Source organism: Ailuropoda melanoleuca, chromosome 13 (assembly GCF_002007445.2).
Source record: "Ailuropoda melanoleuca isolate Jingjing chromosome 13, ASM200744v2, whole genome shotgun sequence".
NCBI lineage: Eukaryota > Metazoa > Chordata > Mammalia > Carnivora > Ursidae > Ailuropoda > Ailuropoda melanoleuca.
The window spans coordinates 73,633,162-73,659,180 of NC_048230.1; the positions used below are offsets into that span (position 1 = coordinate 73,633,162).

Consider the following 26,019-nt stretch of genomic DNA (forward strand, 5'->3'; position numbering starts at 1 on the left):
TCTGCCTTTGGCTCAGGGCGTGATCCCAGAGTCCTGGGATGGAACCCCACATCGGGCTCCCTGCTCCACTGGGAACCCGCTTCTTCCTCTCCCACTCCCCCTGCTTGTGTTCCCTCTCTCACTGACTGTCTCTCTCTCTGTCAAATAAATAAAGAAAATCTCTAAAAAAAAAAAAAAAAGCATCTGAAGGCCCCTGGGTGGCTCAGTCGCTTAAGCATCTGACTTTTGATTTCAGCTCAGGTCGTGATCTCGGGGCTGTGATACTGGGCTCCATGCTGGCCGTGGAACCTGCTTATGACGCTCTCTCTCCCTCACCCTTGGCCCCTCCCCCACTCTCAAAAAAAAATAAGGCCTCTGATCATTCTTCTTTTGGACATCTTTGTGTGAATTTCCTCCCAGCACAACCTCAACTTTTCTTCAGCCTTCAGAGGCGCCACACATTCTTGTCTGGATGAAAGAATCGATGCATAGCTTCCTGGGAGCAGGGCACAGCTTCTTTAAACTCACGAGGGTAATCTGTATGACAAGATAATAATTGGGGTGAAATCCCGTGATCCTATGTGACACTATTGGCAGCAGGCATTAAGGATGTTCCATTGGGGAATCGGACCATGAAATCTGAACTTTGTTCCAAAGGGTGACGTCCTTTGCGTTGGCCCATGAACCACTGATGATCAGACATACGGTTCTGGTGGCTCTTACCCTCTCTTTCGGCTGCATATACAGATTGGGGTCAGCGGGCCAGGGTGGGAAGCAGCAATGATGAAAGGAGAACAAATACATGAAGATCTCAAACTGAACATCGATGTGCAAACTGTGGCCCTGTTTATGTAGCCTTGTTGTGGCCCAATGGCGTAAAACCATGCTTCACGCTGCACATCGCGTCACAGCCGCGAGTGGGTTCCATGGGTAGGATTACAGTAGAGATCATGGGATGCACCAAGTATCAGTAGACATCCCAGGGCCTGGTAAGAAGAGCGAAGTTTCTGGAACCAGAGAGCCCTTGGTTGTTGAACTGAGCTGAACCAAAGCTTCATGGCCGCCAAATGGTGGCCGTGCGCATGAGCGGCAAGAAAAGAAAAACCACGCCAGCAGCTACAGGTGATTCTCCAAAGAAGGAGAAAAGACATCCAGCAGCCACACCGTTTCGGGTTCTATTTCCCAGACGTTTTCTTCGGCATCCACGATCTCATTTGGTTCCTTCCGTGCAAGGCAGGGAGGGACGATCCCCCCTCTATCAGATGAGGGAGTTGAGGCCCAGCGCGATGACGCGGTCTGCTCAGTCATGGCTGTTTCTCGGCAGAAGCCCAGGTCTCTCTTCGACGGCAAACAAATAGTCCAGGTGGCATTTCTGACAGGAAACCGAGGCTTCTCCGGCCTCTGACCAAGGACGGTGGTGTGCAGGAGCCTGTCCTGGCCACACACGGCACGCAGGGAAGCTTTGGGCTCCAGAAGTTTCAAAGGGCATCGATAGACTGGGGTGTCATCAGAGGAGAGGGGCCTGAGTTGAGGTGGGGATTCAGTGCTGTGGGCTGTGGAGAGGAGGGGGTGTTGGGGGGTGTCTGAGCAGGCTCGGACCTCCCAGGGAGGGCGCTCCCAGACTAGAAGGGAAGAAGCAGGACCGGTAAGTCAAAGCCTCAAGGAAAGTACCGTCGCTAAGTTCAGGATGATGTAGCCCCCAGCCCTCTGAGCAGCCCACCAGGAGCTCGGCCGTCCTGGGAAGCGGGGCTGCCCTTCCCAGGATGACCAGGAAGAGGGGCCCGTGGGCCCAGCGGGGAAGCCACAGTGCTCTCAGCCCCTACGATGTGCCGCCTCTCCCTCCGAGCCTGGGCGTCCCGTCCGAAGCATGCGTGTGACAGCAGTTTCCCGGGAACCCCCTGCATGGATGTCTCCCCATCCCCAAGTTGCCCGCCCAGCCCGGTGGGCTCTCACCGAGCGGCGGGGGGAGCTCAGCAGCCAGGCCCTGACCCAGTCAACCCGTCTCCCCGTAGGTGCTGGACCAGGCCCGGGTGCAGAAGCCCGTGAACGTCCAGATGCTCTTCTCGAACCCGCTGGACGAGCCGGTGAAAGACTGCGTGCTGATGGTGGAGGGCAGCGGCCTACTGCTGGGCAGCCTCCGGATTGAGTGAGTCCCGGGCCTGAAGGGCCAGTGTGGGATGGCGGGAGGGGGCCCGAGGGGGCCTCCCCACGGCCCCCGGGAGAACCTGCTTGTGGGGGTGCACATTCGCCTCTGGTTTGGGGGTTCGCCAGACTTGAACTCCCGGGAAGTCGAGATCACCAGAGCTTGGAGCTGGTCCTCGGGCCTTAGTGTGTGGGGGAGATCACGGAACTCCCTCTGTCCCCTGCTGAGGGACGCCAGTGTTCTCGGGGGCCCGTGACCCAGGGAGGCAGCCAGAGGGAGCCACCTCACCAGCACAGGACTGGAGGGCCACAGACAGCCCGCTCTGCCTGAGGTCCAGGCGCCTCCCCATCCACACTGACCCGTGCCCTTCCCCACCAGCGTGCCGACCCTGCGCCCCAAGGAGCGGTCCCGGGTGCGTTTTGAGATCCTTCCCACCCGGAGTGGAACCAAGCAGCTGCTCGCCGACTTCTCCTGCAACAAGTTCCCTGCGATCAAGGCCATGCTGTCCATCGACGTGGCCGAGTGAAGGCCCCAAGAGGCCCCCCTACGAACTTGGACGGAGCTGGCAGGGCTCACCCATGGAGTCAGCCCCCTGCCTGGGAAACCCACAACGCCCCCCAAGGCGGCCTGGACTGGACTTCCGCCTCGGGCACACACCCTCTCCCTGACTCCCAGGCTGGGGGGCCCCACCCTGGCCTGGGACTTCTCACTTTTGCACATTCCCTTGAGCCCCACGGCCCTGCTCAGCCCTCCAGCTCTTTGGCACTGCAGAATGGAGTGGCACCTGCCCCAGTGACTCTCTGAAAGGATACGGGGGAGAAGACAGTCTAGACTGTTGCTGGTCCCAAGCCTGCAGTTGGGACATTCCTACTCCGCCCTCTGGCCACCGTGGGGCAATGGGGATGTTGGCACTCATGTCTTTACGCTCAAAATAAAGGTTAAAGAGAACGAAATCAGCTCAGGCTCTCCAAGACCGCTGCTTTGTCTAAGGAGGTGGAGGAGAAAGAGGGGCGGGGGCCCTGTTCTTTGGGAGAAGGGAGGACCCGCAGGGGCCTTGTTCCCCACGTTCCAACGTCCAAAGGGAGCGGGCTTGTTCTGTGTGGCTCCAGGGGCAGAACTAGAGAGACGGTTCTAATGAATTTAGGAAAACTTTCTACTACGATGTCCAAGCATAGATCAGGCAGTCTGGGGAGGGAGCTCCTTATCCCAGGCAGGCTTCGTTCGCTCTCTGCGTGGCTGCCGGCCAAACTCTGCAGGCAACCAGCGCGGGAAGGGACATCAGAGTCTTTTCTGGAACCCTTTTGAGGAGCAGTGGTGGCCCCGCCTCTGCTCCCACGGGGCTCTTCCTTCCTCGTGCCACACTGCCCCTCCCGCAGCCAGGAGGCCACCGCCTTGCTAACTCAGCCAGAACCTTCTCTGCCTTCACACACGCTCTGAGGGACAGTTCCAGGACCCAGGGAAGATTCAGCCTCACCCCCAGCTCCAACCGTCTGCCCTGTGCTCAGCTCAGGCCTGACCCACTCCTGTCTTCCACCCCCACCCCCTCCTATTGCTGGATCCATTGCGGTTGGAGGAACCCAACAGGGGCCTGTCTCACTGGTGCTGATGCAGCCTGGCCGCTGAGGCCTTCTGTGTGCCTGGAGTGTAAAGGCAGGCCTTCTGCCCTGCGTGTTCCATGAGTGGACAACACGGCCCTCAGTTTCAGCCCCTGGAGGTGCACCCCACTACGTCTAACTGCATTGGAAGTGCTTTCGTGATGGCTTGAGCCCATTTCCCTTTCGTGGGGCCCACTGGCCCATGGGACGCTCATGCCTCTTTTTTTTTTTTTTAAGATTTTATTTATTTATTTGACAGAGATAGAGACAGCCAGCGAGAGAGGGAACACAAGCAGAGGGAGTGGGAGAGGAAGAAGCAGGCTCATAGCAGAAGAGCCTGATGTGAGCCGAAGGCAGATGCTTAACCGCTGTGCCACCCAGGCACCCCGACGCTCATGCTTCCTTGATCCACCAAACGGGCTGAGCTGGCTGGCCCCAGCTGCCCCTCTCCTCCTCCTGCCTCTCAAGCCTCTCCAGGCTCGGCTTCCCACCTCCACAACTCCCTGGGGGCTGTCAGCACAGAACCTGCCCCCACCTGTGCTCCCAAGGCGCCCTCACCAGGCCCCAGCTCCGGTGTCTGGACCCAGCAGGTTTCTTCGCGGAGCAAGGGGCTTGTCTCTCTCCTTGCAGGCTCTGGCACTCTCTCCAAGTTCTGGGGGCCTTGCCCCTCGACTCAGCCTGGAGATGGGGTGTTCCATTCCTCCTCATGAGATTCTGTACCGGTCCCCAGCAAAGAAGGAGAGGGTGAAATGGACAGACACCTGCTCTAGCTTCTGATAGAAAGAAGGAAATCCAGAGGTTTCCCTCTCTTCCCATCCCTGTGAGGCCTGCCCCAGACCTTAACTCCCTCAGGCATCATCTCATCAGCAGGCATTTCCTCAATGCTTTCTTTGGGCCAGGCTCTCTGCTGGGCATGGGATCAAGAGGGATTGAAAATCAACCACAGCCTGATCCCTGCCCTTGGTTTTCCACCCTCAAGGGAGACTCCTAAGGTGTGAAATTAAAAAATCCATGTGGCGTTTCTAACCAACCCCGGGCACACGTGTCCTGTAAGAGTCGTATCTAATAGACGCCCTCCACCCCGTTTGCGTTCTGGGGAATTTTAGCAATGAAACAAAAGAAAGCAGGCAGAAGCCACAGCACTACGCTGATTTCTGGGAGAACTGAAGTTGGAGATTGTAGTGTATTTTTTTTTAAAGATTTTATTTATTTATTTGACAGAGAGAGAGACAGCCAGCGAGAGAGGGAACACAAGCAGGGGGAGTGGGAGAGGAAGAAGCAGGCTCATAGCAGAGGAGCCTGATGTGGGGCTTGATCCCATAACACCGGGATCACGCCCTGAGCCGAAGGCAGACACTTAACCCCTGTGCCACCCAGGCGCCCCTGTAGTGTATTTTGACGCTCTGTTGTTTGGCCAGTGCACATCAAGGATCGCCATGCCTTCTCGGAGAATTGAACTCCTTATCATTATGGAATGCCCTTCTATATCTCCCAGAACATTCCTTGCTCGGACATCTGTGCTGTCTGAAAATAATATAGCTACTCCCACTCTCTTTTGATTAGCATGGTATAACTTTCTCCATTCATTAACTTTTAATCTATAGGCGTCTTTATATTTAAAGTGGGTTTCTTCTAAACAAAATAGAGTTGAGTCTTTTTTGACCCATTCTGACCATCTCTTTTAATGGGTGTATTTAGATGATTCACATCTAAAATAATTAGACACGGTTGGATTCGTAGCTACCATATTTGTTACTGGTTTCCATTTCTTCCCCTTGTTCTTTGTTCCTGTTTTTGTCTCGCACGATCTTTCTGCCTTTTTGTGGTTTTCCTTGATCATTGCTCTTCCTCATTCACTTATTCATAATCATACACACATATACTATATGTATGTGTATAAGCTCAGATATATTGTTATTATTTTGAATGAACTGTTATTTTTTAGATCAATGAACAATAAGAAAATACAAATTTTTATTTTACCTTCCTTATTCCTCTTCCGATGCTTTTCCTTTCTTTATGTAGAGCTGAGTTTTGGAACTATATCATTTCTCCTCTCTCAAATGAGCTTCTTTTAACCTTTTTTGCAAGGCAGGTCTACTGGCAACAAATTCCCTCAGTTTTGGTTTGCCTGAGAAGGTCCCTATTTCTCCTTACTTTTGAAGGATAATTTCACAGGGTATGAAGTTGATGGGTTTTTTTTGTCTCAACACTTTAAATATTTCGCTCTACTCTCTTCTTGTTTGCATGCTTCTTTTTTTTTTTAAAGATTTTACGTATTTATTTGACAGAGAGACCGCCAGCGAGAGAGGGAACACAAGCAGGGGGAGGGGGAGAGGAAGAAGCAGGCTCCCAGTGGAGTAGGGAGCCCGATGCGGGCCTCAATCCCAGGACTTTGGGATCACGCCCTGAGCCAAAGGCAGATGCTTAACGACTGAGCCACCCAGGCGCCCCCCATCAAAGACATTCTTAACTTCTGTTGCAGTGTTTCTGATCTCTTGCATTTCTTTTTTTGTTTTTTCTTAGGCTTTCCATGTCTCTGCTTCCATTGCCCACCTGCTCTTGCACGCTGTCTACTTTCTCCATTAGACCTCTTAGCATATTAATCACAATTGTTTTAAATTCTTGGCCTGATAATGCCAACATCCCTGCTATATCTGAGTCTGGTTTCAGTGCTTGCTCTGTCTCTTTAAACTGTGTTTTTGCCTTTTAGTATACCTTGTAATTTTTTCTCGAGAGCAGACATCATGCACTGGGTAAAATGAACTGCTGTCAGTAACCTTTAGTAATGTGGTGATCAGGTGTGGGAGGAGGGGAAGCATCCTATCGTCCTAGGATTCGGTCTGTTTTTTAGTCCATCTGTGCCCCCGAACTGTGAACTTAGCATACACTTCTCAGTTCCTGCCCCTCCTCCATAGGGGACACTATATGGCTAGAGGGTCCGGAGATGTGTATTTACCTTCTCCCACGTGAGAGACGAGGGGGGCCAGGTTTGAGTATTTCCCTTCCTCTGGGTCAGTTAGGCACTGACAAAACCCCAACAGATCAAGCTCTGACTAAATAGTTTCTCTTGAGGGAAGACCTTGTTTAGAAGAACAGAATGTTCTGGCACATTTCAAAATATTTCAAAACCCCTCTTCATGTTCCCTTCTTCCTCCCGAAGCATGAGGGGATTTTTCTCTAATCTTCACTTGGCGAATCCGGTAGGGTAAAAGTCACAAAGGTGTGGAGTGCCCTTGGAGGGCCCCTTGGAGTTATGAACTCTCAGGCTTGTCCACACCGAGCCTCCAACAATTCATCAATTACAGTTCAGGTCCCCCCACCAGCACCAGCTCCCACAGAAGAAGACGCTGCTTGGGGGGTTCTGCTCCCGTAAGTTACAACTCTATATTTGCCCATCAGGGTCTCCCATTTTGAAGTTTGCACTGTGACCTCACTTCTCTCATGGTTCTAAGAAGAGTTGGTTTGTTCAGTGTTGTACCTGTTAGGATGGAGGGACGACGTTCAAGCTTTGTACTTGCCAGACCAGAAGTCTGTTCTAAGTGTTTTATAGGCATTTGTGGATTTACTCCTTCCAACAATCTTTTGAGGAAAAGACTAGTATTGCCTTCATTTTACAGAAGAGACAACTGAGACTCAGACAGTTAATTAGGTCACGGGAGAGTTAGTAAAGGCAGTGCTGGTACCCAGGCAGGCTGGGTCCAGTGTCTAACCCCTGTGTTATGTGGTGCTACCTACACAAATTCTCAAAAGGTATCCAGCAATAAATTCTATCACAGGTTTACAAAGAGACGGAGAGGTAAATGATGCAGAAATTCAAGGAAGTGTGTCTCTGTCGTGACACCCAGCCCTGGAGAGGCATTCTTGGATGCCTCCTCCCAACCTACTTTTCTGCAACTGCTTAATTATGGGCTCTGCCATTCCCATACCGATGAGCTGCCATCAGCAGGGGCCCCAAGATGCCCTCTTCCCAGGAGCGACCTCTCCATCCACACTGGGTCTGGCTCTCAGCCACTCCTCCTCCCAACCTTGATCATACATGCCTCAGAAGTCAGCCTTAGACCAATGGATTCAACCAGCAGCTCCTGGAGCCCACCAGGGAGGAGGGGTTCCCCCATTATGTTGTTTCTCGTCCTGGCAACCTTCAAAAAGAGGACATTAGTGACCCACCCTTGTAGCACGAGAGGCCAGAGCAAGTTCTCTCCATTCTTTGCTCTCATTCTAACCTTCATATGCCTTTATGATCACCTGTATTTTATGGCAATCATTTATCTGTCAATGGTTGCTGATCTACAGGGTGGAAACATAGGCAAATGTGCATAAAAATGATGTATGGATATCACATTAGAATATATGATACGTTCAATGACATTACCTGATAAATGCAATGTGTTTGAATTATTGCACAGCATAATTTGTCATGCCGCGCAAAACTGCAACAAAATTGGAGTGTTAACGCAGTGATTCCATTAATCCTGCATGCTGCCTTGGATGATCTATGTCTCTGATTTTCACTGAATAAACCCACAGTTTTAAGCACGCTTTGGAAGATGTAATCAGGGGGTTCGATCTGGAACAAAATAAAATAATATTACTTATGTCTTCTGAGTTTGTGGTCACTCTGTAGTAAATTAGCTTTCTCTCTTGTAAAATAAAAAATTTAAAATATATACAGACACATTTATTAAAATATTTTTATACAAATATAGTCACAGTATAAAAATTGCTTAAATGCAAAAGCACAAAAGTATGAAAAAACAGTTCCCTTTCCCCACTCGTCTTCCCTTTTTCCCCCAGAGAACACTCGAGTTTTGAGATTGGAATGCGCCCTTCCGGATTTTTCTAAGCCCGGGAGGGATGAGAGTGGGGTGCCTCCTACTGTTCCTACTGTGGAATTGCAGGCTTTTGTAGAAGCTTCTTATGGCCAGTGCTTCAGACTGAAAGCCTAGCCTTCTGTTTAAACTTTTTTTTTTTAAGAGGAGCCTTTTTTTTTTTTAGACTTTATTTATTTATTTGACAGAGAGAGAGACAGCCAGCGAGAGAGGGAACACAAGCAGGGGGAGTGAGAGAGGAATAAGCAGGCTCATAGCAGAGGAGCCTGATGTGGGGCTCTATCCTAGAACCTCAGGATCATGCCCTGAGCCGAAGGCAGATGCTTAACGACTGAGCCACCCAGGCGCCTCTAAACTTGAAATGCCTGTGGGGACGGGAGGCCTAACTCTACAGAGAGATTTGGATATTTTTGTGTATGCCTTTGGCAATCTGACTCAGCTTATACTGGAAGATGTGACCTCCCAGGTTCACCAAGCCCTTAAAAATTCCATGGCCAAGATTTCCCTGAATCACAGATGATTGAAGAGTCCCTACTGTGTGACCAGGTTCTAGGGATTCGGCACAGATGATCTGTGCTTTCTGGAAGTTTGTCATCAGGGGGAAGCAGAGTACAGGGGTGGATGTGGGGAGATAGGTAATAACGGGAGTGATCAAGTAAACACAAAGGATGACGGATGAATAAAATCCAGGATGTGGGTATATGTGGGCGAGAGTGTGGATAGGGGAGGCCCTCTGACAGGTGGTATTTGGGTAGAAACGCAGCGTGGACTATGACGGAGAGCCGAGTGACGATCTAAAGGAGTGAGTTCCAGGGACGGTGGGGCAAAGCCCCGAGGGGGGAGTACCCTTGGAGGGCAGAGGCGGCAATGCTCCTGCAGCGACCAGCGGAGGCCCAGAGGAATCAGGATAGAGGCGGAGCGCTGGGGGAGGGGGAGAGCCCACCGTAAGGCCACTGTAAGGACTTCGGCTCCCGCACTGAATGAGATGAGGAGCCCAGGACGGTTTTGAGCAGAGAAATGACAGGATCTGACTTGTGTTTTTATTTTTTTATTTTTATTTTTATTTTTTTTTAAGATTTTATTTATTTATTTGACAGAGATAGAGACAGCTAGCGAGAGAGGGAACACAAGCAGGGGGAGTGGGAGAGGAAGAAGCAGGCTCATAGTGGAGGAGCCTGATGTGGGGCTCGATCCCATAACGCCGGGATCACGCCCTGAGCCGAAGGCAGACGCTTAACCGCTGTGCCACCCAGGCGCCCCCTGACTTGTGTATTTAAAGAAACCCTCTGGCTGTTGTGTGTTGTCCCGTGGGGGGGAGGGCGGCTCAGAGCAGGGGTGGCAGCTGTGTGGGGTGAGAAGGGGTGCAGAAGGCAGAGCCCTCCGGATGTCCCCAGGGATTGGATGTTGGGCTGTGAAGAAAGGAGGCACGAACAACCTTCTCTGGTAGCCCGAACTATTCGATGATTCCAGACCTCCAGGAGCACAGCTGTTCTGCTCTTCCTCCACCATGTGAGCCCTGGGAAACTGTGAAGCGGGAGGCTGTTTACCTCTTTACCCCCTCCAGGCTCACTCCTGCCCCCCATCGGCCACCTTTCTGCACCCAACCCCCTAAGCACTGTGCATCTTCAGTCAAGGTTCCAGCTGCCGAGAGCTCCATGCCGGTCCTGGAAGGAGGAACAGGGGCATGGGGCAGGGGGAGAGAGGGGGCAGAAGGCTTGAGGTCCAGCTGGGGGGCTGGGGCAATCAGGGAGGACTTCTCAGAGGAGCTGGCCTGGAAGGATGTTAGGACTCCCTCATGTTCAGACAGGGGGCCTGGGATCCTGGCAGCGGGTGACAAGAGAAGGAGGTTGTGTTGCTAAATGTGAGAACAGCAAGGACTGGGGAGAGCCTGACCCCGACTGGCCAGAGTCAGTTTCAGTTCAGTGGGCATGGAGCAGGGGGAGGGGCCCTGTAGCAGATTAAATTTTCCATTTTCCGAAGAGGACCACACGCTAATTAGAATTCCATATGCTCTTCCAGACTCAATCAAAACGTGGAGTCTAATTTCCTCCCTTTCAAAGGGTTGTCCTTTGAGACTGTCTTGACGAATAGAATGCAACAGAAGGGACGCTCTTTGACTTCTAATAAGTCACACCAGACAGGGCTCTTGCCCGGCTCTCTCTCTCAGGGCACTCATCTTTGGGACGCAGCCTCTACGCCGCGAGGCAGCCCAGGCCACACGGAGGGGCCTCCTGGAGGCCGGCCAGCCGAAAGGCCAGCTTAGTTTCCTGCCACCAGCCGGTGTAACCACCAAACCATATGAGGCAACGAACCTTCGGGCGGCTTCAGCCCCAGACGCGGAGCAGACTTCAGGCTGTCTCTTGACTTCAGGCTGAGGCCCCAGATGTCTTGGACCAGAGGCGAGCCACCCCCCCAGGCCCTATCCAAAATCCTCGCACGTAAGAACGACTGGTGGGTATTTCACACCACTGAGTCTGGGGGGAGTTTGTTATGTGTCAGTCGTAACCGGGAAAAGCTTCACCACACGTCAGCCCGGGGAATAATTTCCCAGGGTCATTTCTGTCTCCCTATCACGTCCAGGCTTATCCATGTCTAGGTAGGCATTATGCACAGGCAATAAGGCTAATTATAGCCTTTTATCTAAATATTGTTTTATTTTTGTTCCCCATTGTGCTTGACCGGTACCTGTTTGTTGGGGAGGCAGGCACTGTCCCCACCCGGGGCAGGGACAAGCCCTTGTGGTCCTGCGGAAGAGCAGGGATTTCTCCTCCTGATGCTCTCTCATAGTCAACGAGGTGTCTGTTCCTCACAAAGGAGGAGATGTGGGGGGCTGAAGGCATGAGACCCGAGGGAAGGGGCTTCTCTGCCCATCAGTGCCTCCAGCACTGACCCGCACACGTGGAACACAACGGTCCATGACCTCGTGGAGTTTACATCCTCATGTGGAACCAGACGGAACAAGAGAACAGATAAAATACAGACAGTTTGCGATGAGCGTGATGAAGGAAAGACATGGCTGTTGTCCTGGGGAATAACAGGCTACTTTCCCCGGGGGCCAGGGAAGCTCTCTCTGAGGAGTTGTCTCGCAGCTAAGACCTGAAGGAGCCAAACTTGGTAGCCCCGTCTGCAAGCAATGGAAACTGGCTCTGGCTGGATCAAGGAGAGGAGGAAATCTCCAAACGACCTCAGAGAACTCGCAGACCCAAGTGGAGAAGACAGAGGACCAGGCTTAGGAAGCAGCAGGAGCAAAGGGGGAGAGTCAGCATCACAGACAAAACTGCATCACACAACCCACGGAATGAGTACACGATTGGTGACCTAAGAATAAGGTAACACTAGAATCCAGTTTGGCCACCGGAACCATCACCATCATCCCCCAGAATGGAGTCCTCATTGTCCCCACTTCTTGTCACTGGCTCCCAATTAAAAATTCCAGGTGAGAACATGTGCTTGGCTGAGCCTAAATCATGTGACTGTGCTCTTGCTGCATCAGAGTCTGGGGACTTTGGACGAGATACCTGGATCTGCAGCAGCCATCTTGTCACCACGAAGCAACAAGTGTGAAGAAGAAGAAGAAAAGCCGGCAGCCACAGATAATGTTGGAGAAAGCTTAAAAGAACTAGGTCCTTGATGGCACAGCTGAGACTATCTAGTTCTGGGCATTTTATTAAACAGACAATAAAGATCTTTAGAACTTAAGCCCCTGTTGCCAGAGACTCTATTGCTTGCCGCTAAAGCATTTTTAACTGTTGTAGAGGGAAAGAGAGGCATGCTCAAGTCACTTGCATCTAAAATGACCAGTCCGATGAGCTCTAATGTGTGGGGGGCAGGGCAGTAAGGTTTCTCACATTTCTTAATAAATCAGGAGCAACTAGGAGTGCTTGTTAAATGCCGATTCTCAAACTCGCTGGCTCACAATCGTTTGGCATACGCGTTTTATGCCATCCAGACGGCCCTGATGTAGGCGTTCCACTGAGCATCCTTGATGAATTCTGCCCACACAGACACCTGGCTCAGAGCAGCTTCAGGACAGACAATGCAAGTCCACTCCATTCTCTGACTCCCGCTCTGAGTTCCAACTTCTCATCTGCAAAACTAAATGTGGCCGTGAATATTAAGCAATTCACGGTGCCTGAACACAGAAACAACAAAATAAATGATTAACAATAAATTCATCATTAGACCAATTATTTGAATGATTTAATTAATTAAATGAATAAAATTATTAAAATTATTTTAAGTAAGGCATACTATTATTTATTATACCAGACTGCCTGGGGAATCCCAGCTCTGCCTCTCAACGGACTATATGACTTTGGCAAATTACTTAAACTCTCTGTGCCTCAGTTTCTTCATTGGTACAAAGAAGATAATACGGGTGCCCACCCCATAGAGCTGAGTTAATCACGGTGAACTCTTAGAATGATGCCTGGCAAAGTTAAGTATTCAGGAAACGGCAGCTTTAATTATCATTGCCAGAGCCAAGCATTGGTGCAAGCATCGTCCTAGCCAGAGGTTCCCCAGCTCTATCCGAGTACTAGGGCTTGAGAGTACTAGGGACGACACAACCATTCTGCCTGGAGGTAACCAGGAGGGCTTTTGAAGCAGAGGGGAATCTGACCTCCCCTTCGGTCAGGGTGGTCTAATCAGGGCTGAGTTGGAGGCACCAAGGAAACACCCAGGCTGAGGCTCAGCTCAGAGCCTGAGGGTTTGCCCAGGATAGAGCAGAGACACCCCCCCCCCTTCTCTGGGGAATCAAAGGGATAGACACTGAGAGCTGTGCCCTGGATATCAAGGAAAGACCCAAGGGCGATGAGGGCTGGGGACGGCCTGCTGCAATCTTAAGGATAACCAACAGAGGGAGCCCTAGGCCGAAACCAGCCCCTAAAATTCAGCAACAGACCCAGGAAACAGGTGATTTCAACGGATCCCAAGACAGAATCAGCACCGCAGAGAGTGAGGGCATCCAAAGCACCAGGGGGGCTTGTTACAGCTGCGTGTATTAATCCAGTATGGATTTTTTAAAACGACAACAGCATAAAACAACACCAGACTGCTTAAAGAATAAAGGGGAAAAAATAGAATAAAGGACATAATAAAAAGAGCAAAAATAAACGAAATGGAAAATGTTCATGAAAAAGGCTGAACAAAGCAAAATATCTCTTTATTGGAGAAAAATTAACGAAACTGACAAACCTTTAGCAAATTGATGAAGAAAGAATTGTAAAACTACGTTGATGTGTGTATAATGTATAAGGATGTCATTTGTATGACAATAATGACACAAAGGATTGAGGAGGAAAGAGAGCCCTCTATCCTAAAGTTTCTGTATGCCATTCACAGTAAGTCAGTATGAATCCAAACAGGATTGGTTTAAGGTACTAATTGTAACCAGGGCGCCTGGGTGGCACAGCGGTTAAGCGTCTGCCTTCGGCTCAGGGCGTGATCCTGGCGTTACGGGATCGAGCCCCACATCAGGCTCCTCCGCTGTGAGCCTGCTTCTTCCTCTCCCACTCCCCTGCTTGTGTTTCCTCTCTCGCTGGCTGTCTCTATCTCTGTCAAATAATAATAATTAAAAAAAGATACTAATTGTAACCCCCTGGCAATCACGAAGAAAATAAGTTAAAAATTACACTGAAAGAAACAAACAAGGGAATGGAAATGGTTTACTAGAAAACACCTATTCAACCCAGAAGAAATCAATAATCCAGGAAGGAAGACACAAAACAGAAGACAAGTAGACCAATGGTGGATGTGAATCTTATCTTAATGGTAATTGCGTTAAATGCTCTCAGTGTCCATCTCTGCGATTTCCCCCCACAGAAAGGCAGAGGTTGGCAGAATGGATAAAAAAATAAATAAACCAAACTCTATGCTGTCTACAAGAGACCACATCAGCTTCAAAGACACAAAAATGTTAAAGGTGAAAGGATGCTTAAATATATACCACGGAAACAACCACCAAAAGAGAGCTGGAGTGGCTCTCCTAATGTTAGACAAAATAGACTTTAAGACAAACATGCTTACTAGAGACATGGGAATGCCTGCTCCTGGTGCAGGATCTGTGTAGACAGAGCCTAGAAAGAGACATACTTACCTTCACTCTAGAAGGTTCTCTTGAACACTAATGTTTAAGAACCACTGGTGTCGGTAGTAAGCCTATAAAGGATTTAATCTGGCCCCTACTTTGGGATCAGCCCTGCCATCTTTTGGAGGGACAGTCCTCAGGGGTATTCCGTACAGTTCTTCAGAAAGTACCCAGCAGGATTAACACCCAGTCGCCCACAGTAATTGTCTTAGTCCTTTTGGGCCGCTCTAGCAAAGTATCATAGCCCCAGTGACTTATAAACAGCAGGAATTCACTTCTCACAGTTCTGGGGACTGGAGTCCGAGATCAGGGTCCAGTATGCCCAGGTTCTGGTAAGGGCCTTCTTTCAGGTTGCAGGCTACTGCCTTCCCATTGCAGCCTCGTGTGGCAGGAGGGGCCAGGGAGCTCTCTGGGGTCTCTTTTATTGTAAGGGCGCTAATCCTATCCATGAAGTCTCAGTCCCCGTGACCTAATGACCTCCCAGAAGCCCCGCCTCCCAATACCATCACCTCGGTGGGTTGGGATTTCAACATATGAATTTTGGGTGGGACACTTATGAAGGCTAACACATACTTTCTTGACATTCCTCCCTTCCACGTCACTCGCAATGCTCCTTCACTTCGTCTTCCTTGGATCACCTCCCAAGTCAACTACATGCACCCAAGCCCTTGTCCTAAGTTCTGCTTTCAGAGGAGGCCAAACTAAGACCCCGCTCATCACTGCCCCCAACAAGCCTCCCCAGACACGTGCCAGGGCTCCTCCTGGGTGGGTGAGCACCGTGGCCCTGAGCAGCTGTAGACCCCGGGCTCCTTGACTACTGTGGCCTTGCCCTCTTCACCTCCAAGGAGCCATCTGGACTCAGGAAAAAGTAGCCAAAAGGAAACGATCAATGCACTTGACTTCATACAATACTGCAAATACTTCTCGTAAAATGAAAGCGTGAGAGACAGGCCATGGTGACTGGAAGAAGGAGATGAGTGTCAGGAGAAGCAGAGGAGAGAGCCCGGGGTTCTGGCGGGGGTTGGAGGGTCTTGGACATGTGTTTTTGGTGCCTGAGGGGTATCCTGGTGGAGGTTCCAGGAGACATTGGTTATTGGTTTCTAGAATTCTGGAGACAGAGATTCAAAAGACATCAAGCTGTAAATGATGCTTGAAATCATGGGTATGGATGAGATCACTGAAGGTGAATGTTTAGAGCAGAAAAGAAACTTAAGAATCACTGTTTTCCAGTTAGGAGTAATTTCTGAGGGGGGTTTTCATGGCAATGAGTGAGCGGCTATTGAATAGAACTTCTATTTTAACTTAGACACTTCTCTTTTGAAGCTTTATGGACGTAAAATTGACAAATAAAATTGTAAGATATTTAAAATGTACGCCCTGACGATTTGATACGTATACACATTGTGAAAGGACCCCCCCATCTAGTTAATGAGCACGTTTATCTTTTTTTTGTGAGAACATTTGCATTTCACTCCCTTAGCAAATTTCAATTACACAATCCAGTATTATCGACTATAGTCACCATACTGTACATTAGATCCTCAGACCCTATTCATCTGAAAGTTGGTACACTTTTACCAACTTCTCCCGGTTTTCCCCACCAGACCCCCAGCCCCTGGCAACCACCATCCCACTCTCTCTCTGAGTTCATTTTTTTTTTAAAGATTTTATTTATTTATTCGACAGAGATAGAGACAGCCAGCGAGAGAGGGAACACAAGCAGGGGGAGTGGGAGAGGAAGAAGCAGGCTCATAGCGGAGGAGCCTGATGTGGGGCTCGATCCCATAACGCCGGGATCACACCCTGAGCCGAAGGCAGATGCTTAACCGCTGTGCCACCCAGGCGCCCCTCTGAGTTCATTTTTTTAAAAAAATACATTTTTGATTTGTTGTTTTAGACAACTTCATCTGTAGTAGTTGAGGATGAGAGAAGAGAAGCAAAGACAGAGTCGGGGAGACCCCCATGTTGGAGCTGCTGGAGGCCTGACCTCTTCTCCCCACCTGTAGGAGGGGCTCTGGCTCCCAACACAGGCCCCAGCTCCGTGGGCAGGCTTGTTTCATCTTCTGGACGTTAACTATGCCGGGCCCACCCAGCACCCCAAACACTGCATGCCATGGGGTTTGCTCAAGGGAGGCGAAGCGGATTTATTTGCTGTGTCTAGTCACCTGATTCGATAGATGCCAAGTCCCCCGGGCTGTTTCAGAGGGCAGCTCCCCGAGATAGGCACCGGCCTGCTCTCCTGCTAAAGAGCGCCACCTGTAACATTCAGGATGAGATGCCACCCCCACCAAAGGCTCAGTCCCTCAGGAACAACTGAAGTCTGAGCAGTGAGGCCTCCCCCATGGTCCGGTGGGAGCCACGGAAGCCAGAGATGGGGAGAGCAGGGGCAGAGTGGGAGAGGGGCCACAGCCAACAGCAGTGTGGTCCTTGGCCGAAGTCTCCTCTCTGAGCCCGGGTTTCCTCATCTGCAAAACGGAAATAGTGACACATTTTCAGCCTCTTGAAGCAAAATTACATGAGTTGTTAAATTTTATTTTATTTTTTTATTATTATTATTATTTTACCAATTGTTATGAGCTGAACACGCTGACAAGGGACTGTTGTTATTACTCTGACTGCTGTCACCAGGAGTCTCCAGCCCCCAAGCACAGGGATTCGTGAAGTCTCAGAGAGGACGGCCCCGGAAGTCACCTGTCCCCAAATCCCAAACTTGGGTCAACGGTGAATCATCTTCACGACTTTCACATTTTCCTGACAAGTACTGCTTCTGCCAACCAACCACCACAAGAGAACCTTCCAGAAGAAAGGTGGTAAGAGGAAGGTGAGCAGGTTAGAGACCCCAGGACGCAGGGAGCAACACAACAGCAGGGCATCTAAACCCCCTCCACCCTACAAGAGGGTGACCGACAGCCAACCCCAACCCCTGGTCCCGCCAGGCTTGTTACTTCCCTGGATCGAACAGGAGTCCCGCCGACACCACCCAGCAGACGCTAGCACTGGCAAGGGGGACCCGTCCAAATCCCATAGGCAGCCAGGGCTTCCCTCCCCACCCAGAGATGCGGGTGCTGGGAGATCCCGCCACAATGAACACGGAGAGATCTCCGAGCCCAGATGGTTTCACTGGAGAAGTCTACCAAACATGAAAGAAGAATTAACACAAAGTTTGTGCAGTCTCTACAGAAAATAGAAAAAGAACACTTCTCAATTTTTTTGGGTTTTTTTTTTTTTTTTTTTTTTGGTATCAGGATGACATTGACCTCCAAGTTGTCGTGAGTCTCAATATTTCATTCCTCTTTATTGCTGAGCAGAGTTCGATGGTGTGGCTGTTCCACCATTTGTAAACAGTTCCCACACAGTTTAGGTGAAGGGGCTGGTTGATTTCAGCTTTGGGATTTTACAAATAAAGCTGCTATGGAGGTCGGTGTCCAAGGTTTTGCATGAACATGTTTTCATTTCTCTGGATAAATGCCAAAGAATGCAGTTGCCGCGTCCTCTGGGAAGCACGGGTCTTGTTTATAAGAAATTGCCAAACTGTTTGCAGAGTGGCTGTACCATTTTACATTCCCATCAGGAACGGATGAGTCGTTCCGGTTCTCCACGTCCTCACCGGCCCTTGGAACAAACTACTGATGCACACAACTTACACGAGCTTCATGGCGATTATGCCATGTGGAGGAGAGGGAAAGAGCCAATCCCAGGAAATTACACACTATGTTCCTATTAGCATTCTTCAAGCATCAAAATGATAGAAACGGAGAACAGGTTACTGGTTTCCAGGGGTTAGAGATGGGGAGGGGGTGTGCGGGAGGGAGGTGGGTGTGATTATGAAAGAGCCACAGGAGGGGACCTTATGGTGATGGAACTGCTCTCTGTTTCTTGGCCGTGGGGGTGAATGCACAAACCAACAGTGGTGATAAAAATCTGCGTGAAACTAAATACACACACATCAGTATGAGTAAAACGGGAGGTCTAAGTAAAGCACATGGGCTGTATTAATGTCAGCATCCTGATTGTAATATCGTACAATAGTTTTGTAAGATGTTACTGCCGGGAGACTCTGGGTAAACGGTACCTGGGATCTCTCTGTTATGTCTTACAACTGCGTGTGATTCTGCCATTATCTCCAAATTAAAAGTTTCACTGAATAGAGACACTGGGCCATGTTCCAGGGTCACTGCGCCATTGGCCAATACCCAGCCCTTCTCAGATCTAGGGATACACACAGCAGTGTCCAATCCACCGACAAGAGGACCAACTTGGGGAAGAGATCTCTTGGGGACCGATGTGGGGAAGGAGTTAGATGCCACTGGGCGGTCCCAGAGCATGGGCAAGATTAAAGATGGCGTCACAAGCTCCCTGTGGTCATGACCTCTTGGCTTCCCAGAATTCTCTCCATGGAGGGGGTGGGGAAGGGAACGTGGCGCTGACCCAGGTCTAGGGACAAATCCAGTATCTCTACAAGGTTTGTATGGAAAGCATCAGTCACCCACTTCCTTTCCCCAACCGCCCCCTCTCCAGTGGCAACTTCGTTCCCTTTTTGTGGTAAACAGAATTCTAAGATGGCCACTGTAATGGTTAATTTTTTTTCTTTTTATTAAAGTATAATTGACATACCACATTTTATTGGTTTCAGGTATACCGTGTAATGATTTTATATTTGTATATATTGTGAAATGCTCACCACAACTCATTAACATCTGTCACCATACATCGCTACAAAATTTTTTTCTTGTGAGAACTTTGAACAGTCACTCTCTTAGCAAGTTTCAAATGTGCCAAACAGTATTATTAACTATAGACACCACGCTGTACATTATATTCCCGGGATTTTTTTATCTTGTAACTGGAAATTTGTAACTTTTGACCCCCTTTATCCATTTCACCAACCTTCCCCCACACACACCTCTGGTACCCACCAATCTATTCTCTGTATCTATGAGCTTGGTTGATTTTGTGTCATGGTTAATTTTATGTCAGTTTGACTGGGCCACATCGTGCTCAGATAATTTGGTCAAACATTATTCTGAGTGTTTTTGTGACTCTTTTTGGATGAGAGTAACATTTAAATTGATAGACGGAGTAAAACAGAGTGCTCTCCCTCAGGTGGGTGGGCCTTGTTCAATCAGTGACTGCCTTCAAGCTGGGACACTGGCTTGTTTCTGCTTTTATTTTTTTTAAAGATTTTATTTATTTATTTGACACAGAGAGAGAGACAGCCAGCAGGAGAGGGAACACAAGCAGGGGGAGTGGGAGAGGAAGAAGCAGGCTCCCAGCACTCTCAGCACTCCCAGCAGAGCAGGGAGCCCAATGTGGGGCTTGATCCCAGAACCCTGGGATCAAGCCCTGAGCCGAAGGCAGACGCTTAACAACTGAGCCACCCAGGCGCCCCTTGTTTCTGCTTTTAGACTCAAACTGAAATACTGGCTCTTCTTGGGTCTCCAGCCACTGACTTTCAGATTGGAATGACATCATCAGCTCTCCTGGTTCTTGAGCCTTTGAATGTGAACTAAAATCACATCATCAGCTCTCCTGGGTCTCTGGCTTCGCAACTCCCCCTGCTGATCTCGGGATTCATCAGCCTCCATAACTGCATGAGCCAATCCCTTGTAATAAATATCTTTATATGTGCTTTATGGGTTCTTTGGAAAACCCCGACTATTACAACCACCAATAACCCTTGCCCTTATAAAAATCCCCCTCTCCTTTGAGTGTGGATAGAAACTATGAATCACTCCCATGATGGTGTTACATTACATGGCAAAAGGGAGATTATGCTGAGTGGGCCTGGCCTAGTCAGGTGAGTCCTTCCAAAGCAAATTTTCTCTGCCTGGTTGCAGAAGAGGAAATCAGAAAGTCCTGCTCTGCCTGGCCTGGAAGAAAGCAAACATCCATGCTGCAAACTGTCTGTGGGGCCACTCGGCAAGTGGCTGCGGACAGCTTCCGGTAGCTGAGAGCAGTCCCCAGCTGACAGCAAGACAACAAGGACCGCAGTCCTACCTCTGCAGGGTTCTGTCAACAACCTGAATGAGTTTGGAAGAGAAGCCCAAGACTCCAGTGAGAGAGCAGCCCTGGCCAACAACTTGATTTCAGCCACATGAGGCCCTCAGCAGAGACTCTGATTAAATGAAGCCCAGACCTCCAGAAACGGTGAAATTAGAATTGTCTGGGTTTTTTGGTTTGGTTGGTTTTCTCAAAAACAGAGTTTTAGGGACACCTTGGTGGCTCAGACAGTTAAACAGCCGATCCTTGGTTTTGGCTCAGGTCATGATCTTGGGGTCCTGGGTTCAAGCCCTGCGTTGGGGATCTGTGCTCAGCGGGGAGTCTGCCTATAGATTCTCTCTCTCCCTTTGCCTCTTCCCTCCCTCTGCTCATGCTTTCTCTCTCTCTCTCTCTCTCTTTCTCTCTCAAATAAATAAATCTATCTTTTAAAAAAAAAACAGAGTGTTATTTCACGTATGCCGGGTCATAATTTCTGGCTATTCCTCCTCACACTGGAGAATAGAGACTTCATATATTTGGTTACTACTCTAGTTTAAGAGGCTCAGAACATTTTCAAAAGACACTAATAAGCACTCCCCTCCCTCCGTTCTTTAAAGGGAAGTGTACTACTCCATTTTGGGGAATAGAATTAAATAGAATGGAACAGCCCAAGAAGGAGGGGGAGCAGGAGAAGGTTATAAGACTACCTCGTGGTAGGTTCCCTTCATCAGGTTCGTGGGCTGTGACACACGCTAACCCAGAATGACACCACACAATTAGATGACATAGGGTTGTTTTTTTTTAATGTGGTGAAATTCACATGACATAAAATTAACCACTTTAAAGCAAACGATTCAGTGGCATTTAGTACATTCACAGTGTGGTGTAACCACCACCTCTATATATTTCCAAAACCTTTTCATCCCCCAAACGAGAACCCCATACCCATGAAGCAGTCGCTCCCCATTTCCCCTCCCCTCAGTCCTTAGCAACCGCTGATCAGTTGTGTCTCTCTGGTCTACCTATTCCGGACATTCCATAAACAAGGGATCATACAGTGTGTGGCCCTATGTGTCTGGCTTCTTTCACTTAGCATAACATGTTCAGGGTTCATCCACGTTATATCAGGCATTAGTACTTCATTCTCTTAATGGCTGAATAATATTCCATTGTATGCATACCCCACAATGTGTTCATTCGTGCTCCCTTGTTTACCCCTTTTGGCCATTGGGAATCATGCTGCCATGAACATGGTATACACGCCCTTGTTTGAGGACCTGTTTCCAATTACTTTGAATATACACATCTCAGAGTAGAATCGCCGGCTTATAAGGTGATTTTAGGTTTAACTTTTTGAGGAAGCACCAAACACTTCTCCATACATGTTGTTTTAGCTGCTATTTGTGATAATTTATTATGCAGAACTAAAACACAAGTACAGCTTTCTTTGACCTGACTTTTGAAAGTCTATATCCAGGGGCACCTGGGTGGCTCAATTGGTGAAACATCTGCCTTTGACTCAGGTCATGATCCCGGGGTCCTGGGATCGAGCCCCACATCGGGCTCCCTGCTCAGCGGGGAGTCTACTCCTCCCTCTGCCCCTCCTCCCACTTGTGCTCACGTGTGCTCTCTCTCTTTCTCTATCTGACAAGTAAATAAATAAAATCTTTAAAAAAATAAATTAAGTAAATAAAAGTTTACATCCGTGTCTTCAAATAACACGCTCTGGATAATTTAATTGCTGCTTCTTTATCTTTCAGAAATACAGTAATAACTGTCCCTTGACGTCCCACCATGCAAAATGAGGGTCAGGTCCTCTTAATCCCCACCACCCCACCCCACCCCCGTACAGCCTTCCCACCCTCTTCTTCCCAGGGTACTTATGTCCTAACTTTGGTAAGATGATTATGTGGTGCTTACGTCACTTTAACAACCAGGCAGCGGCACTGTGCTTATCCTTCTTTTCCTGCACAAAATCGGTTTTCTCTGGAGTTAATGATTTAAAGTCTAGGCTTTACGTTTGCTTCATTTTCTATGTACTTATTACTACTTCAAAAATCAAACACTCTGGAAATTGTCTACATTTGTGGGCACCTCAGCTCTTCCATCCATTTATTTTTTTTTTAAAGATTTTATTTATTCGACAGAGATAGAGACAGCCAGCGAGAGAGGGAACACAAGCAGGGCGAGTGGGAGAGGAAGAAGCAGGCTCATAGCGAAGAGCCTGACGTGGGGCTCGATCCCAGAACGCCGGGATCATGCCCTGAGCCGAAGGCAGACGCCTAACCGCTGTGCCACCCAGGCGCCCCTCTTCCATCCATTTAAACATGCTGGAGAGGCTTCTCAGAATCTTCTGACCTGCTGGACCCTGGACTGGTTGCTCCTTATGCCCAGTGACCAGCTGGAGTCCTAGGGTCTCCCTTTTGGATCATTCTGGAATTTGTTCCTCTTCTCCGTTGGGGCTCCTGTTTCTTGTATCACCTCTCTTTTCGTCTTACCTGACTTACTGCCTCTTTTATGTTGCAAGATATGCTCCAGTAATTTCCCAAAAAAGGGTCCTTGGAGGTAAGTCTTTTGAGAACTTGCATGTGTATGAATATCTTTATTTTACCCTCACACTTGGCTTCAAGATTGGCTGGATCAAGAATTCTGAAGCAGAAATTATTTTCCCTCAGAATTTCCTTCCTTCTAGTGTTATTGAGGAAATGGAAGCCACTTCCATTCCCAATTTTTTGTATGTGACTTGTTGCTTTCCCCTGGGGGCTTGTGGGATCTTCTCTTCGTGCTTAGTATTCTGTAATTTCACAAGACCGGTTGGTGTCCCTATTCATCCGTAGTCCATTCAATTTGTCATTCAGAAAGTCCTTTCACCCTGGAAAGGCATGTCCTCCAGTTCTGAGAAATTTTCTTTAAATATTTCATTGATAATTCACATCTGTCTCCATCTATGTCTTTATGAAACTCCCATGGCTCGGATATTAGACCTTACAGACCGGCCTTGACATTTTCTTATCTTTTCTTTATCATGCACACTTCCTTGTTTTTCTTTTTACACTACTCGTGAACAGTATCTTCAACTTTTTTTTCCAAGACATATTCTAATTTTTCATTTCTGCTATTGAATCTGTAGTTTCCTAGATCTTTTTGTTTTGAATGTTCCTTTTTTTTTAATCATACCCTATTTTGTTCCATGGCTACAATATATTCTCACGGTTCTGAGGACACCAAGCATGGTTTACCGTCCTGAAATATTTCTCCTCAAACAGGCATTTTCGTCCAAGGTTCTTGTTTTAGTATGTTTAATCTTTTTCCTGTCTTTCATGATTAGAAGTTTTCTGCAGATGTCTGGTGATTCTTGTCTGCTCAGGGTTAAGGATGGGGTCCCAAAGGGCTGATAGGAGGCTCAGGGGGAGGCCTGGGGACGGGAGCATTATGGTGCAGTGACAGCCTGGGGCTGTTTAGCAGGAAAACTCCAACTCCACACCTTGCGAAGACTTTCCTTCCGAGCTGGTCAGCCTCCTGACAGGTGTGCCCTCCCGACTGCCAGCATCATGGGTGGGGAGTTGAGAGGGAGGCGAAGGAGGGGTGGGCCAGCGCCTCGGCATATGCTATGCAAGCGTCCCTTGATGCACCTGCTTTGGGTGCGGTACCCCAGCCCTCAACTGTGGGTGCTGCGTGCCCGCCTCTGTCGTGTTCTCCTCAAAGAATAGAACGCCAGGCTTTATTGGGCCGGGGAAGGGGAAGTCATTCAGCTCACACGGGTGGGAGGCCGGTGGTGTACCGCTTCATAAACAGATTTCCAACCCATTCTTATTTTATTACCATGAACCAGCCCCTCCACCCCGCCCTCCAGTTATGTCTGCTGCTGTCAGTTCCAGAGGCTTTGGGGGCTCTGCAGTAAGATGAGTTGGTTTCCATCACTGCCTGGCTCTCCCCATTGGTGATTCCAGGTTGGCAAGTGTTCTTCAGATCTGCTAGTGATTTGTCACTCCTGCCGCTGCTCTCCACGTTTCCAAGTTTTGCGGCTGTTACCTTCTCCCTGGCTCTCCCACCCTTGTGCACGGATGCATTTTTGCACAGAAAATCCTTCCTGCCATTTTGGGGAGGGCTCAGGAAACACCTGCGCGTACACCGTTCCTGGAACCCCTCCCCCGCCCCTCCCTGTTCTGCGAAGCTCTCAGTCAAGTTGTGGGGGAACATCCCCGGCTGGCTTTTGTGGGGTGACTGGCCTGAGAACCATCTAGGTGGTGCTGGCCTGGACACAACCAGAACCAGAAGACTCTCACTCATTGTTCATCTTTTTCTTTCCGTTTCATCTCCTTTGAGAGTTTGAAGAATGCTTGGGGGCGGCGGTGGGATTGGGAATTAGGTTGTGAGAGTATTTTTCCCAACTGGTTCCATTTGAGATTTAATTTAAAAAAAAAAAGTACTCAAAATTCACGGGAAGAACATCCTTCTCCTAACAGAATTAAATTACTTTTAATTCGTTTCCTGGGAAACTTACTGGAATGGTCTCTCCCAGCTCCGAGCGAACCCATTCTCTCTTTATCCATTTCTTGGGAATCATCCATTTCTACCATGTATTGTGATTATTTGGGGGTATGGGTTTTATCTTTCTTACAAACATTGAGTTTCTTTAAGGCTAGAGACTCTGTCTTATTCATTTTATTCTCTCTCCCTACCCCACCCCCATTGTCACTTTGCCAGGAGCAGGTGTTAATAAACAGTTTATAAATGACGGAGCGAATGAATGAATGAATCGAGGGATTCTGAACAAAACAACACCTGGTTTGACTTCTTCTTTGCCGATTTGGATACCTTTGATCCCTTTATGTCTTCTGATTGCTGTTGCAAGGACGTCTAGTACTATGTTGAATAATAGTGGCGAGAGTGGGCATCCTTGTCGTGTTCCTGATCTTAAGGGAAAGGCTTCCAGCTTTTCCCCATTGAGAATAATGCTTGCAGTAGGCTTTTCATAGATGGCTTTTATGAGATTGAGAAATGTACCCTCTATTCCTACACTCTGAAGGGTTTTAATCAGGAAAGGATGCTGTATTTTGTCAAATGCTTTTTCTGCATCAATTGAGAGGATCATATGGTTCTTGAGTCTTTTCTTGTTGATATGATGTATCACATTGATTGATTTGCGAGTGTTGAACCATGCTTGCATCCCAGGTATGAATCCCACTTGGTCATGATGGATAATCCTTTTAATGTACTGTTGGATTCTATTAGCAAGGATCTTGTTGAGGATTTTGGCATCCATATTCATTAGAGAAATCGGTCTGTAATTCTCCTTTTTGAGGGGGTCTTTGCCTGGTTTGGGGATCAAGGTAATATTAGCCTCATAGAATGAGTTTGGTAGCTTTCCTTCTGTTTCTATTTTTTGAAATAGCTTTAGGA

At 48.7% G+C, this 26,019-nt stretch overlaps 1 protein-coding gene across 1 annotated transcript; it reads left to right on the top strand.

Annotated features, from left to right (window-relative positions):
* The first annotated feature begins 971 nt into the window (after positions 1-971).
* On the top strand, positions 972-3,078 carry LOC117795704 (protein-glutamine gamma-glutamyltransferase E-like). The gene is made up of 2 exons (XM_034641321.1): positions 972-2,125; positions 2,501-3,078. Exons 1-2 carry the CDS (start codon positions 2,034-2,036, stop codon positions 2,646-2,648), a joined length of 240 nt encoding a protein of 79 aa, XP_034497212.1. The 5' UTR covers positions 972-2,033; the 3' UTR covers positions 2,649-3,078.
* The last annotated feature ends 22,941 nt before the right edge of the window (positions 3,079-26,019 follow it).